Here is a 16,083-nt window from a genome sequence, read left to right on the forward strand (position 1 = left end):
TCTGGTAGTGTGGGGGATTGAACCTAGGACTTCAGAGCCTCAGGCATGAGTGTCTTTGCGTAACTATTATGCTTCCTCCCCACCCCCCACGCTGCCACTAGCTTAGAAACACAATGTACTAAGTATCTTCAGAAGTATTGGCTTTCTTGTCATGGTATGACACACAGCAGATACTCATGGAATGCTGACCAGACTTATACTGCATTGATATTTCAATCAGGCAAAATTAAATCTAAGTAGAAAACTGCACGTATGGTTTAAAAACAGAGAAAACCAACTTTTAAAAAAATATATATATTTATTTGATACAGAGAAATTGAGAGGGAAAGGAGACAGAGAGGGGGAGAGACAGAAAGACACTGGCAGCCCTGCTTCAACACTTGTGCTTTCCCCCTGCAGGTGGGGACCTGGGGCTTGAACCTGGGGCCTTGCACACTGTAATGTGAGCACTTAACCAGGTGTGCCACCGCCTGGCCCCAAAAATCAACTTTAATTTATATTTTGACAAGGAAAATAGGTAAACTCACTTTCTCCATTGTATAACAAAAAGGGCACATCTCAAAAAAAAAAAAAAAGCATAATCATAGGAAGGATTGAAGATTACAGAAAACCTAGAAAATTTTGCATAAATTGTTAAAATACCAGCAGAGAACTTTTGAGTTTTTTTAATCAAAAAGTATGACACTAACAAATTAAATGCTATTAGCTTTACAAATACAAGATTACTGTTCAATCTTCACTGTACTTAAAACTTAATGATATTTTCATTTAATTGAAAATACAGAAAAATCCCTAAGTGATGCCATTGTAAGTAGTTTTTCCATGTTACACTGAAAATACATACTTCTCTAAACAACATACAACTATGGGGCATAATTTTTAATCTGTTTAAAATTATATTTACTTTTTATTTCATATAAACAGACGAAGAGTCTTACATGAGAAAGAGAGGGAAGCCCCCAAAGCTCCCAACTCCCCTCCTTCACAAGAAGGGGGTCACTTCACAAGAGGTGAAGCAGGTGTGTAGGTGTCTTTCTCTCCCCCTCTCTACCTTCTCCTCCCCTCTCAATTTCTTTCTGTCCTACCCAGAAAATCAAAAAATGGTCACAGGAGCAGTGGATTTGTAGTGCAGACAACTGAGCCCCAGCGATAATTCTGGAGGCAAAAAAAAAAAAAAAAAAAAAGAGAGAGGCTAGCCAGAATATCATTCTTGTAAATAGGGGGGTTAGGATTAAAACTGGGAGACCCAGGCACAAAAGTTGAGCTTTATTCCTAGTTCACTAGAAAACTTTTAAATAACCTTAATGTGACATAAGCAGATAAAATAGAATTTGGCATATACATATATATACACACACACACACACACATATTTTAAAATCCTGTTTAGCTTAGCTTTTTTTTTATCATTAAGCATGTGATGCTTCTATTTCATATTGTTTTTTTCCCAAATCCTCTCCTGCAACCCTGTACTTTCGAGATCATCTCTTCATTATTCAAATGGGCTGTGCTTACAAGAGATAAACATATTGGACTAGAAGAAAAATAGCTTTCCTAGAGTTAGCCTCCTTTAAATACTATGGATTTTTAAGTTTTGCTCATTTATTCTCATTAATCTTTTAACCTATGCTCTTGGTAAACTTTAATTTTTTAAAAAGACTTGATTATTTTTATGAGGGAGAGATAGAGAAAGACAGAGACCAAAGCACTGCTCAGCTTAGGGACCTGGTGGTTTACAGGAACTAGAGCCTGGAGCCTCTGTCATACAAGTCTGGTGTGCTGCTACTTGACTATCTTTCTGACTCTCGTTCACCATTAATGCTGTGCCAGGGAATGAATTCAGGGTTTTGCCCAAGCACAATACCACTGAGTTGAATTCCAGCTCAATTTTTTTTCTATTCTAGATAGATAACTGCAGAGAGGAGCACAGAGGGAAAGACATCAAAGCACCACCATCCATGGAGTTCTCTTGGTGCCATCCCAGGTGCTGTCATTTGGTACCAGATATTGAACACAGGGCCTGTGGCATGGTAAGACTTGTGCTCTACCTGTTCAGTTACCTCCTGGGTCCCTAAAAATGAGTATTGATTTGCATACCCACATTAGAATATCTTTAGATTCTCCTTTATATTGCCTTCTATTGTAATTATGTAATTAGGGGAGAAAAATTCACTTGCCTATAGCCAGGGTCTCCATGATGGAAAGTGTATGTATCCATAGGGACATTTTCCATAGAAATATCAGTTAGAAGAAGGGACTTTCTGTGCTTTAGGCTACAGCGACTTCGAACTTCCTCGGACACTGTGAGTAAAGCTAAAAGGAAAAAGAAAATCAGACTAAAATTTTTAATAAAACACAAGGGTGACTTACAAAAAGATGTGCTTCTTACAACTCTCTGAAGCCTTTAATCAAGCATACAAAAAGGGATCTAGAAAGTGTGAAGGTTGAGACTATAAGACACTTAAGATAGATTTGTTTATCTTAAAGAGTTCATGATTTGGAGGACTGTATAGTACAAAAATTTGGTAATCTCAACAAACACAAATAACAGGTAGTTCAGGTATAGTGATGTCTACCCCCCGCCCCTTTTCTGTTTTGCAGAGCCAGGACCTTACACATATGCTATGTCACCACTCCTGAGTTGACTTTTTGGTTTCCATTTAGACTGAGAGGGAGACACAGAGAGGGAAAGACCCCTCCCCTACATAGCACCAGAGCTCCCTCCAGAGCTGTGGTACCTCCATGTGGTGCCTTAGTTTCAATCTAGGCTGTGTACATGGCAAGGTGCGCTATCTCTCTGGTCCCTGAAGTCTGTTTCTTAGATAAGGAAAGATACTCTGGGATGCTTATTCATCTGTCAAAGGACAGATGATTCAAACAAACTGTCACACTTAAATCTGCTGGGAATTAGCAATCTCCACTATATGACTATGTTCAAGGACTATATTATACATAAATGCTACGTGAAGAAACATGAACCAGGTAAGAGTAAGCAGAGAAAGTTTAAATGAGGTAAAACAAATGGTATAAAGAATGAATATTAAGAAGGCAGAAAGGTACTTCTAGGCAATGACAAGCAGATTAACTTGAAACATCCATTCATTTGGAGAGGAAATAAACAAGATTTATGAAATTTAAAGAAAGAACAGAAATCAAGAGGGCTGGTTAAGGGTCCAGAACAAGGCATTCAGATTTTACAACTGGTATTAAGGAGTTACTGTAGTGTCTTAAACCAAAGATGACAAAAGGAATACATGGTTTTGGCAAACCTTTCAACATTACAACCACATCACAGGTCTCAACCTTGTACTCCTTACCTTGCCAAGGAAGCAGTTAAAGAGCACCTCTAGGTATATGCATATTTTTGACAGTCCTTAAATATAGATAGAAGATTAATTTTATGTTTTTACCTGCTAAGTAAGCCACACTCTGTGTATTCACCTCAAATTTATCACAATTTCTATGTTTGTTAACCAGTGTTAGCAGTGTATGCAAAATCCTGACTGTTCTTGCAACGATCGCAGGTGAAGGATGCCTGTATCCTACAGAAAATAAAAACAAATAAAAAGTTGAAGTTATTCTTTTACATAGTAACTTTTGAGTTCTTATTTTGTGGCTAGCAGCTATATAAGGAACTAAAGTATAAAGTTGTCCTAGTAGGTGGTACAACTGTAATGCTCTGGACTTCCAAGTACGAGGTCTGGAGTTCTAATTCCTGACAATGAATATATAAGAGTTAATGCGCTAGATTCTGCCTCTCTCTCACATCATAAAATATTAAAAAAAAAAAAAAAAAAAAAGGAAGGAAGGAAGGGAGAGAGAGAAAGAGAAAATTTTGTAAGGGATAACTCCTGCCTTCCAGTGCAGCCATTTGGGTAGGTTAAAACATGCATATGTGTGTAGTGGGTTAAGTGCACGTGGCACGAAGCGCAAGAACTGGTGAAAGGATCCCAGTTCGAGCCCCCGCCTCTCTACCTGCAGGTGAAGCAGGCCTGCAGGTGTCTGTCTTTCTCTCCCCCTTCTGTCATCCTCTCCTCTCTCCATTTCTCTCTGTCCTATCTAACAACAACAACAGCTACAACAATGAAAAACAGCAAGGGCAACAAAAAGGAAAATAAATTTAAAAAACATGCATATGTGACTGACTAATTTTATATAGGATTAAGTACCTAAAACAGAATAATAAATAATATTAGTAAGACAAAATAGTTCCTTGAATTCTAAAAAACACTTCAGCAAAAGGGAAATTAGAAGAGATGATAGCATTTTAGACTTTCTATTCTCTATAGTAGTACAAGGATTAAAAGAAAAAAAATGTAGGGAGTCGGGCGGTAGCACAATGGGTTAAGCATACATGGCGCAAAGCCCAAGGACCTGCATAAGGATCTCGGTTAAAGCCCCCGGCTCCCCACCTGCAGGGGAGTCACTTTACAAGTGGTGAAGCAGGTCTGCAGGTGTCTCTCTTTTTCTCCCCCTCTCTGTCTTCCCCTCCTCTCTCCATTTCTCCCTGTCCTATCCAACAACAATATCAATAATAGCAACAATAACTACAACAAGGGCAACAAAAGGGAATAAATAAATATTTTAAAAAAATGCATTTAAATTCATCTAAAGATAGATTTTTGAAAACAGGATTCTATTGCTTAAATATACAGAGTGAGAAACATCATAACATAGGAAATATACAGCATTAGTGTCCCAAGACCAGGGTTGATAGGATAAACTGAATTTCTGGACAGTTTTTAGTCACTAATTCTATTTTATTTTATTTTTTAATATGGTGCTGAGAGTCAAACCTAAGATTTTGTGCATGCATGACAACAATGACATGCTCCTGGCCAAATTTTCATTTTATATCTTGAGAGAGTGAGGGAGATAGAAAGAGAGAGAGCGTGCAAGCACTTTACCATCCATGGAGTTTCATCTGGTTTTGTTTTTGGTGTTCTCATATGGCTGCTGGAGACCTCATGTAGGGAAATCATGAACTGTACCCATGAATAACATCTCAGGTCTCAATACGACATTATTCTATTATTATTATTTTTTATGGAGGGAGGTAGGAAAAGGTAAGAGCTCTTCTTAGTCCTTGCATATAGAGTCCCAGGAATTGAACCTGAGACAGCAGGCATGCAAGTCCTGTGCTCTATTATTGAACTATCTCACTGCCAATAAATTTCTATTTCATTATTTAACTTTTTTAAAAACAGACATAAAAGAGATACACAGAAAGAGAAGGAAAGAAGAGACAAAGAGACACAGAGAGAAATCACAGCTTGCCCTGCCATCTGTGAGCTGCTTCCAGTGCTAGGTGCCAAGGTGCTCCCATGTGGTGAAATGGTTTGAAACTATATTTTTGTGGTTGGTACATCAGACAGTCTACTAGGTGAGAGGTCTCCTGGCCAATCTTACTGTACTTTAAAAGAGAGGACTTGAACACTGAAAGTATTTGGTATTCATTTAGTTGTAACACAGAATATGCAAACTATATTAGCCCAGTATCTATCTCACCTCTTGGATCTTATAATCTGTAACTTCTGAGCAATACTCATACACTTTAAAGATTAAAACTGTCAGTAATTTTTGTAGAAAATTTAGTTAGTGGTGAAATCAGCTATATGTTTGTACTGGTAAGTACATGTATATCTTAAGATAAAACCTGTGGCAAGCTTCATAATAGGCTAAGAATGATTTGAAATTATACAAAGCAGTAAATTCAAACTCTAGCATGAGTCTCTGTGTGCCCCAATCCAGTGTTATTTAAAACCATTGGTTCAAGGCAAGTACTTATCTCAGGCACTACATTATACTGCTTTTGTATCTGATTCACCATCCAATGCTATTCTTATTAACTGCTATCTTTTGTCATGACTACCCCATAGTAATAAACCAAACCTAACATATGGTGAAATCAGCACTGGGGAGAAAAGCCAGGTCAGAAGTGAAGGAGCTGGCTGTGAGGAATAACTGAAAGCTGGAAGAATGTGGTGGAGGTACCAGAAAGGTGAGGTTCTACAGTATATTACAATGGGACTGATCAACAGTAAGATGGAAATAAACTGAAGACTGGAATCTCCAAGAGATCAAATTTCTAATACAACATTTTACAATATAAATCATTCAAATAACATATATTGACTTGTCTGTTTTATTTTTACAATAAAAAAGACACTTAAGTACTGTTTACTAATAATAATAACTACCAGAAATCTCAGTTCTAGGTAAAGAAAAAAAAAAACCCTCTAGGTAAGAATCAAGTTTTAGCTAGGCTAGTAGCACAGTGGTAGAGTATGTTTCACCTGCATAGCCACCACATAGCAGTACCTAGTGAGCAATGAAGCAGTGCTGTGGTATCTCTTTCTCTCTGCATCTCCCTCCCTCTCCATCTTTGCCTTTTACTCTCTACATGGAGGGGAAAAAAGTCTGCCAGGAACAGTGGAATTATGCAAGTATAATGCTCCAGTGAAGTCTTAGTAGCAAGGAAAAAGAGAAGTAAGTTGTTATTTTTAAAAAGGCAAATTTGCGGGAGTCAGGTGGTAGCGCAGGGGGTTAAGCGCAGGTGGCACAAAGCACAAAGACCAGCGTAAAGATCCCGGTTCAAGCCCCCGGCTCCCCACCTGCAGGGGAGTCGCTTCACAGGCAGTGAAGCAGGTCTGCAGGTGTCTATCTTTCTCTCCCCGTCTTCCCCTCCTCTCTCCATTTCTCTCTGTCCTATTCAACAACAATGACATCAGTAACAACAATAATAACTACAACAATAAAACAACAAGGGCAACAAAAGGGAGTAAATAAATAAGTATTAATAAAAAAAGGCAATTTGCTATAGAAATTATATTACAATTCATATTGAACAAAATATAACCTAAGACAGATACAGTCTGCATTTAAGTAAGATAGCATGAATCAAATTGTTTCAAATAATTGTTAGCCACTGCTGACTTTTTGATAACATTTCATAAAATATTCTGACAAAAGGTCTGTCTACCTTTTAAGAGATGTCCAACCAATGCGAAGTTAAAGTTAGAGTTGAAATTGAGTCCAACAAAATGATCCATTTGCTTGCAGTGCCATTCTAGAGGATTTCGGATTGCCATGAATACTTCTTCTGGACTCTAGACAATGAGACAAGTGGAAGGGAGTTCACACTGGAATTTCTCTTAAAGGCTCATTGATTGGTTTTGGAATTGTGTCAATAACCACAACAAGATAAGTAATTCTTTCAAGTTAACTTTTTTCACTCACTACAGAAAATATTAAGTTTACTACAATCAATGCAAGAGTCAATCATATAAATAATGAAACAAAGGGGTGAGATTGCTATAATTTACAGTGCAAAGAAATGTCCACTTGGATTCTGATGACTTAATTTTTTTTTTTATAGTACTGTTGTTTAAAATAAGACCATCCACTGAATTGTAACTGATAGTTGTGTGCCATGGTTATTTAAAATTCAAGAGAATAAGGAGAATTCTTATTTAACTGAGTGCCTCAGCGTATAATAATGTTAGGTATCTTATTGTACTGAAATCTTTAAAGCAATCCAATGCAGCATTAACTCCATTTTATAGAATCATTCTTTTACTTGTCAAATATTTTTATCATCATGTGTTTTGATGTGCATGATTTTGGGATCTACAAGTAGATCAATAAACTAAGAACTGCTTTTCCAGTGGGGGGTAAACAGCATAATGGTTATGCAAACAGACTCTCATACCTGAGGCAACATAGTCCCAGGTTCAATCCCTGGTACCACCAGAGCTGAGCAGTGCTCAGGTTGAAACAACAAGAAAAACTACTTTTCTTGTTGTTGTGGATTTTACATTCCAGTGTAGGAGAACAAGGCTACTGGAGCTCTAACATCATTGCAAGACTGGCCAGCTCCTCATGGGGCGCAAGCGCTTCCACACTACGATCATCATCTCTGGCATTATGCTATTCCACTGCAGAATACTGTGCCCCAGTATGGTTCCGTAGCCCCCATGTCCACTTGGTTGATTCCAAATTATATTCCTCCATGAGGATAATTTCTGGAACCATCCGTTCCACCCCGGTTCCATGGCTGCCAGTTCTTAGCAACATCGCCCCGCCAGATATTCGTCGGGATGCGGCATCATCTAAGTTCATTTCCCACGTCTACGCTCGACCGGACCTGCCAATATACGCGGATATCTTTGCCCACCCTGTCCAACGCTTGACGTCTCATCACCCAATCTGGTCCCCTACGCCTACACTGAACTTCTCTGTTCCAGTCTCTTGGAAACAGAGCTGGCAGTCAGCTGAGGTAAAGAACAAACACCCCATCACAGACCCCTGCAAGCGTCAACCCGGCTTTGACCTAGCACGTTATGATTGGGCCCTCCTCAATCGCTATCGAACAGGCCATGGCCAGTGCGCCGCTATGTTTCATCGCTGGGGAGCCAGAGACGACCCGAACTGCTCCTGCGGCTCCAGACAGACTATGACCCACATAGTCAACGACTGCCACCTCTCCAGATTCAAAGGAGGTCTCGAAACTTTACATCAGGCTCAACCTGATGCTGTTGACTGGCTACGGAAGAAGGGCAAATGCTAGAAGAAGAATATAATTATCCCAGGATAATAAAGTTTAAATGTTGGTTCCAGAAACTGTCTGACTTAAATTCACTACAGATGCTTTTTTTATATGTGTAAAGTGCACAACTCCACCTCAGAATAAGGAGAGATGGGTAAGAGTTAGGTATTTGCATTTAAAAAAATATGCAATGCTTATATTAGAAGAAAAGACAGAAACAAAGCTTCATTGTGGGATAAATGGTGTCATAAATTGTGGCTCATGCATGTAAGATAATTCACAGCCAGGTAAAGAACCAGACACAAATAATAGTGTGTACATAGTTATACACATTTAAAAGTGTGTCAACCTTATATTATTAAATTAAAAAAGCAAGTTTCAGAATTCTATATGAAGTATGATTACCTATTACCCTACTATATATACAACTTATGTGCTTTAGTCAGTCTTACTAGAAGTGTAATTGATAAAATTGTTAAGATAGTTAAAGTTACATGATGGTATTTTGATATATTGTAAAGGGACTCCCCCCCCCCACAGATTTACCCCTCTCCCTACTTAGTGGTTGGTAGAACATTTAAGTTCTACTTATATTTAGCAAATTTCAAGTATACACTGCAGTGTCAAACTGTACTCATCATATTATACATTAAATCCTCAATCCTTACTCATATTACATGCTGGTGACTTTTAATGTTTTAACTCTGATTCTTCTTATTTTGGGATACTTGAGTCAATACTGACTCCAGCTATTGGGCTGTTTTGAAAAAGAAAAAGCCAAGGCAGGTACTGCTAGAGAAATTGTTCATTTACAAATATTCCCATGTCTGTAAATACGAAAAACCAATAACTAAATATTTCTCTTACACCATTGTTCAATGACAACTCCAGAAAACAAAACAAAACAAAACAAAACAAAACAAAACAACAAGAACAAAAAATGTGGGAAGTGGGAAATAGGGGCTCTAGCACCAAATGAGATGTATAAACAGTAGCAAGCTACTAACATACTCCTTCTTTTTCATGTGTAAAACAGAGGCCTGACTGATAAACTTTGTAGTAGATTCTACTTTTTTTCCTTTTTTTAAAAAATTTTCTTTTAAATATATTTATCTTCCCTTTTGCTGCCCTTGTTGTTTTTCATTGTTGTTGTAGTAATTATTGTTGTTGTTACTGATGTTGTTTTTGTTGGGTAGGACAGAGAGAAATGGAGAGAGGAGGGGAAGACAGAAAGGAGAGAAAGATAAACACCTGCAGACCTGCTTCACCACTTGTGAAGCGACTCCCTTGCAGGTGGGGAGCCGGGGCCTTGAACCTGGATCTTTACTCTGTGCTTTGCACCACCTGCGCTTAACCCGCTGTGCTACCACCGAAACCCCCCCCTCTTTTCTTCTTATCAGCACTGCTCAGTCCAGCTTGTGATGGCAATGGGGACTGAACCTAGGACCTCAGCCATGAAAGTCTTTTGTTGCATAATCATTATGCTATGTCCTGCTCCTTTAACACTACAATTTTATTTCCAGGGGCCAAAGTGTGTGCTTACTGAGCACAAACATTGCCATGCTCAAGGACCCATGCTTAAGCCCCCACCCCCATCCCTACCTGCAGAGGGGAAGCTTCACGAATGATGAAACAGTTCTTTTAGTGTCTCTCTTTCTCCCTCTTCTCTATCTTCCCCTTCTCAAATTTTCTTTCTCTATCCAACAAATAAATACATAAAATATTTTTTAAAGATTTATTTATTTAAAAAGTTTATTTCCATACTTTTCAGTTACTCTTTTTTTTTTGCCTCCAAGGTTATCACTGGGGCTCAGTGCCTGTAACACGAATCCACTGCTCCTGGAGGCCATCTTTTTCCATTTTTGTTGCCCTTGTTGTTATTATTGTTATTGCTGTTGTTGTTGGATAGGACAGAAAGAAATCAAGAGAGATGGGGAAGGCGGGGGGGGGGGGAGGAAGATAGACACCTGCAGACTTGCTTCACTGCTTGTGAAGCAACCCCCGCCCCCATAGGTAGGGGAGCTGGGGGCTCTAACAGGGATCCTTAGCCAGTCCTTGCACTTCGAGCCATGTGCGCTTAACCCGCTACTCTACCTCCTGGCCCACAGCCCATTATTGAGTCTATATTACCCTTGCTAGAATGAACAAATAATGTTTAGAGAGATATCTTCACACTTAAAACCATATTTATATTATTATGCTTCAGTCCAATCATAGCTGTTAATTTTACTTCAAGCAAATCTCTTGATATGCATATACACACCTCTTTTTATCTCTTTTTGGTGCAAGGATCAAATCTTGGGTCTGAGACATGGAAAGCATGAACTCTAATAGTGAATAAAATCCCAATGCCCAGACCCAGCAGAGAAGTAATTACAGAAGCCAGACTTCCTACCTTCTGTAGCCCAAAAAGAATCTTGGTTCACATTCCCAGAGGGGGAGAAATGATAGGGAAAGATGGCTAGAAGGCTCTGAAAGCCAATTCCATAAGGACCCAGAAAGAGAAGAGGAAAAAAGGAAAGACATTTGTAAGTAGTAATAGGTGTAGCTGTGACTTAAAATGGAAGAGAAGGCAGGACCATAAAAAAAAATGAGAAAAATATATAGATAGATAGATAGTTATAGAAATAACAGTCAACACATATCTGTAACCTTTGGAGAACTACTGCAGTTTCCAATAGAGGGAATGGGGACACAGAACTCTCTGGTGGTGGGAATGATGTGGAATTGTACCATTGTTATTTTGTGAATCGTTAATAAAAATTAAATTAAAAAATACAAAGTAAAGTTTAAATTATTTTTGTGAACTGATAAGGAGATAAAGTTACAATAAGCTGCATTATATAGTATTTAAGTTAGCAACTTTATCTGTCTTTTAGAACTAAAACACTAAATGAGGAAGGAGTCTCAAATTTGCATAACCTAGAAATCCTAATGAAAGCTTACTTACCTTGTCATTGAATATCCGGAGGCTGTCTAAGGTGTGCAAGTTTTGTTCAAGAAGTGCAGTGCCTGCTGAATACAAGTTCACCTCATCAAGCTGCAGCACAGCCACAGCTACCCAAAAGAGGGCTTTGTGCAAAGGGGACTCCTGGCAAAGGAGGCATTTTTCACATTAGTAAAATCAAACACAAAATAGTTCTGTTCACATCAAGCACACCATCTCTCCACATTATGTATGCCATCTCTTTTGGAAAAGAGAAATACATAGGTAAGCTTCTTATCTACTCCATGTATATAATTTAAAGACACCATTAAACAAGTTGAAAGCTTACTGTTTCCTTTACTTACGTTGTTTTTCTAAAAGATTTTTGGAAATTACTTAATGAGATAAGTGTTGCATATGAGGGAGTAAAAGAGAAGTCTGGGCACATGTAGCGTGGGAGCTCAAACCAGGAATACCATGCATGCAAGTCTCATGCCCTATCAGTTGAACTATCTCCCCAGCCACATCCCTTGTTTTTCTCCTCCCTGTGTAGTTGGGATTTTGAACCTTATCATGCACTCTCCACACTGAGTCAACTCCATGTTACTCTCCTTGATCTTTTGATTTCAAAATTCAGTCACTAAGTCATTTTGTTTTATCCAAAGTAATCTTTTCTGTATCATCTTATTGCCAATAGATACTTTCTATGCAAGCTTTTTTACATAGAATGTGGATATTATTATTATTTTGCCTTTAATTTCTTTATTTTTTTTATTTATTTGTTATTGAATAGAGACAGAGAGAAATTGAGAGAGAACGGGGAGATAAAGGAAGAGAGGCAGAGAGACACCTGCAGAACTGCTTCACTGCCTATGAAGCGACTCTCCTGCAGGTGGGGAGCCGGGGGCTCAAACTGGGATCCTGACCGGTCCTTGCGCTTTGCGCCACATGCACTTAACCCGCTGTGCTACCGCCCAACTCCTTTTTGCCTTTAATTTCTCCCTAGTATAATCTATGTCTACTACCATCAAAAAAAAGTCTAAGTACTGGTATTATTCAAATTATATTTTCTTAAAAATGCATATTTCCAAACTCCTTTCTTAAGAATATGGAATGTTGTTATTAATCTTACAGCCATTCCTCTCGTTATTCTGAAAAAGGTTTTCCACTTCAAATAAACTGGTCTACTTAACCATTCTCTTTGGGGTTGAGCACTGTCTACTGTCCTTCCATTATCCCAATATTCTTTGCCCATCATATTGCTACATGTTTATTGCTATGATTTTTTTCTTTTTTGACACTAAACTAATTTTTTAAAAAATAGCTGCTTATTTTCATAAGCAGTAGAGATCAAGATCAGAGCACCACTATGCCAAAGACAGTGCTGGAGACTGAACCTGGGACCCTATCTATGCATGTCCGGTACTCTACCCACTGAATCACCTCCTAATTGCTCTAACTTTAGATTTACCCTTTCACTTTTCTTGTCACTCCTAAGAGTACAGAGTCTCTTTCTGCTTTGAATTTTATATATTTATTCTTGGGAACTCTTATTAACAATGTAGTTTATGGAAAATTTATAGACTTCAGAGTTCGACAGCCTTGAATTAGCATGTTTTTGTCTTTTAATATCTTTACGGCTTTGGGCAGGTTACCTAGTCCTTCTGATCCTCATTTCAACTTGTAAAATTTAGATTATATAATTCAATTTAGGGGGGCCAGGCAGTGGTGCACCTGGCTAAGCACACACATTACAGTGTGCAAGGACCTGGGTTCAAGCTCCTGGTCCCCTCCTGCAGCGAGGGGGGAGGCTGCTTCACAAGCAGTGAAGTAGGGCTGCAGGTGTCTCTCTTTCTCTCTCTTTCTCTACCTCCTCCTCCCCTCAATTTCTCTATCTCAATTTCTCTCTGTCTCTATTCAGTAATAAATTAAAAAATATATAATTCAATTTAGAATTATATAATTCCACTTAAATACTTTAGGGTTACAGTGTTTGTACAATATATAATTCAAGTACTAGGAATATGTAAATACCTTTTTCTCTGTATCCTCTTTCAATATTGGATATTATATTGAATTAAGTATAATATTCATTTAAGTTTCAGAGACTGGGTAGTGGAACACCAGTTGAACACACATGTCACCATGCGCTTGGATTCAGGTTCAAGCTCCTGTCCCCACTTGAAAGGGTTAAGCTTCACAAGTGGTGAAGTAGTGCTAGAAATCTCTCTTTTTCTCTCTCCCTCCCTATGTTCCACTCCCCTGCCAATTTCTTTCTGTCCAATCAAATACAAGGGAAAATAAAGCATTAAATATAAATATAAAGAGTCATAGAACTTTGGAGATAGAAGATAATACCATGCCATTATCTGACCTATTTTACACATCTTATCATTATTTTTTTCCAACTGAGGTGCAGCATACGAATTGTGTCAATTATCATCATCATCATCATTATTATATATATATATATATATTTTTTCATTTTTAAAACATCTTATCAATATTAACATGATGTGCAAATATACGAAATTGACTAGCTGGAGGCCAAAGAGTTGAGATGAGCTCAGGCCATCCGAAAACAATGAGATGAGCTCAGACCATCCTAAAACAGCTGCAGGGGGGCTGAGCAGTGGCCCACCAGGTTAAAGCACACATAGTACTAAGTGCAAAAATCTGAGCAAAGATCCCGGTTCAAGCCCTGGCTCCCCACCTGCAGGGGGGTTGCTTCACAAGTGGTGAAACTGATTTGCAGGTGTCTCTCTTTCTCTCTCCCTTTCCATATCCCCCTCCCCTCTGAATTTCTCTCTGTCCTATCTGATAAAAAATATAAAAAAAAGGCTGCCAGGAGCAGTGGGTTTGTAGCGCAGGCACCATGTCCCAGTGATAACCCTGGAGGAGAAAAACAAAAACAAACAAACAAAAAAGAGAACCCAAAACAACTACAGCATCATTTATTTCTTTTAAATATCATTTTCACTGAACACCCAAATTATTTCAATAATCAGCTATATACTTCACCCAGCTTTACATTTCTCCACACTAATAATCATGAACAAACCAACACATTATGTATTTTACTTGCTTTGCTTATTATCTATTTATTCCCCAACTGCCACACTCACCCCAGAATGCAAATTTCAGTTAGGTATTTTACTGGCTTTGTTCTGTATTGTTATCTCTAGCACCTAAAACAGAACTTGACATATTTACTCAATATTCACTATATACAAGAAAAAACATATATAACTATCTTTTCTTTAGGCAAAAAACTTTAAAGTACTTGAAAACATATTATCTATATTTATTCTTCTAATAAATAAAAAAATTAAGATAAGAAGCTACACTTAAACTATAGCTTTTTTGTTAAAATTTTGTCTCTATCCATCTTATATTCCCAGCTCTTTGAAAGAAAATAAAGTAAAACTTAACATCCATATTCAAAATGAACACACTCATTTTCTACATAGTAATTACTTCATTGGGAGTTGGACAGTGGAGCACTGGGTTAAATGCATATAGTACAAAGAGCAAGGACCAAGGTTCAAGCCCCTAGTCCCCACCTGCAGGGGGAAAGTTTCACAAGTGGTGAAGCAGGCCTGCAGGTGTCTCTCTGTCTCTCTACCTCTCTATCACTCCCTCTTCCCTCTCAATTTCTGGCTGTCTCTATCCAATAAATAAAGATAAAAATAAATAAAATATTTTTAAATAAGTAATTACCTTATTAAGAAGTGGTTGTAGTTTTGTTAGTGCTATTACTGTAGCTTCTATCAGAACTTGACTGTTGTAAGTATCAGGTCCTTTTAAGCAACTCTCAAGGGCCTTTTGGAGAAACAGAATTCTTTATTTTACTTTCACTAAAATAAAATCTGAACTTCTAAATTAAGTCTCAGAATCAATCCAGAAACAATTCCTTAGTAATTAAGCATTAGAATTATTTCTAATGCCAGAGTGTCTTGGTACATTGCTTAATGAGTAATGGGATACTACCTTCTAATATTTTCGTATTATATCCTAGTAGAAGTCAGACATTAGTATAGTAATTACACAAACATCAAATTTTACTTAAGATTATATAGTCTCACCATAGTCTAGTGCTTTGAAAACTGATAAAATATTAAAAGATAATAGTTATTGTCTTTAAAGGTCTCCTTACTTCAAAGAACTAATATCCCAATAAAATAACAAAAAGAAAAAGAACTACAATAAGTAATCAAAACCTATTTTAAAGTTTCAGTAAACATCGTATAAAATATTTAGTCAATTAAAAAGTAAAATTCCCTTAGAAAATGCAACATATGCTTAGAACTTAGGAACCACAAATATCTGGGAGAAGAGCAAGTACCTTGCTAAGAATGCGAATAATCTGCTTTATCTGCCCATGAGACACTCGTTTGCTAATACATCCAAAGACAACAAGAGCTCTTGGTTGCAGGGATGGGTTATACTGGAATGCAAACCTGAAATTAAAAGAGTCAAAGATAGGGCACCAAAGTAAAAACCCTGTGGTGAGGGGTAGACATGCAGCTTCCTGGGCTGGTGGGGGTGGGTGGGTGGGATGGGACACAGTCTTTTGGTGGTGGGAATGGTGTTTATGTACACTCCTAGTA

The 16,083-nt window shown here is 37.9% G+C and overlaps 1 protein-coding gene across 5 annotated transcripts in view; it reads right to left on the reverse strand.

The window, feature by feature from the left end:
• Positions 1–16,083, reverse strand: part of NF1 (neurofibromin 1) — a 317,563-nt gene that overhangs the window by 28,746 nt on the left and 272,734 nt on the right. For all 5 annotated transcript variants that reach the window (XM_007530811.3, XM_007530810.3, XM_060203994.1 and 2 more), the window contains 6 exons: positions 15,819–15,933; positions 15,194–15,295; positions 11,498–11,638; positions 6,982–7,108; positions 3,410–3,541; positions 2,177–2,312 (listed from right to left, as the gene is read on the reverse strand). In XM_007530811.3, coding sequence (XP_007530873.2) covers positions 2,177–2,312; positions 3,410–3,541; positions 6,982–7,108; positions 11,498–11,638; positions 15,194–15,295; positions 15,819–15,933 — 753 coding nt within the window. The remainder of the gene's footprint in view (positions 1–2,176; positions 2,313–3,409; positions 3,542–6,981; positions 7,109–11,497; positions 11,639–15,193; positions 15,296–15,818; positions 15,934–16,083) is intronic.

Source organism: Erinaceus europaeus, chromosome 12 (assembly GCF_950295315.1).
Source record: "Erinaceus europaeus chromosome 12, mEriEur2.1, whole genome shotgun sequence".
Classification (NCBI taxonomy): domain Eukaryota; kingdom Metazoa; phylum Chordata; class Mammalia; order Eulipotyphla; family Erinaceidae; genus Erinaceus; species Erinaceus europaeus.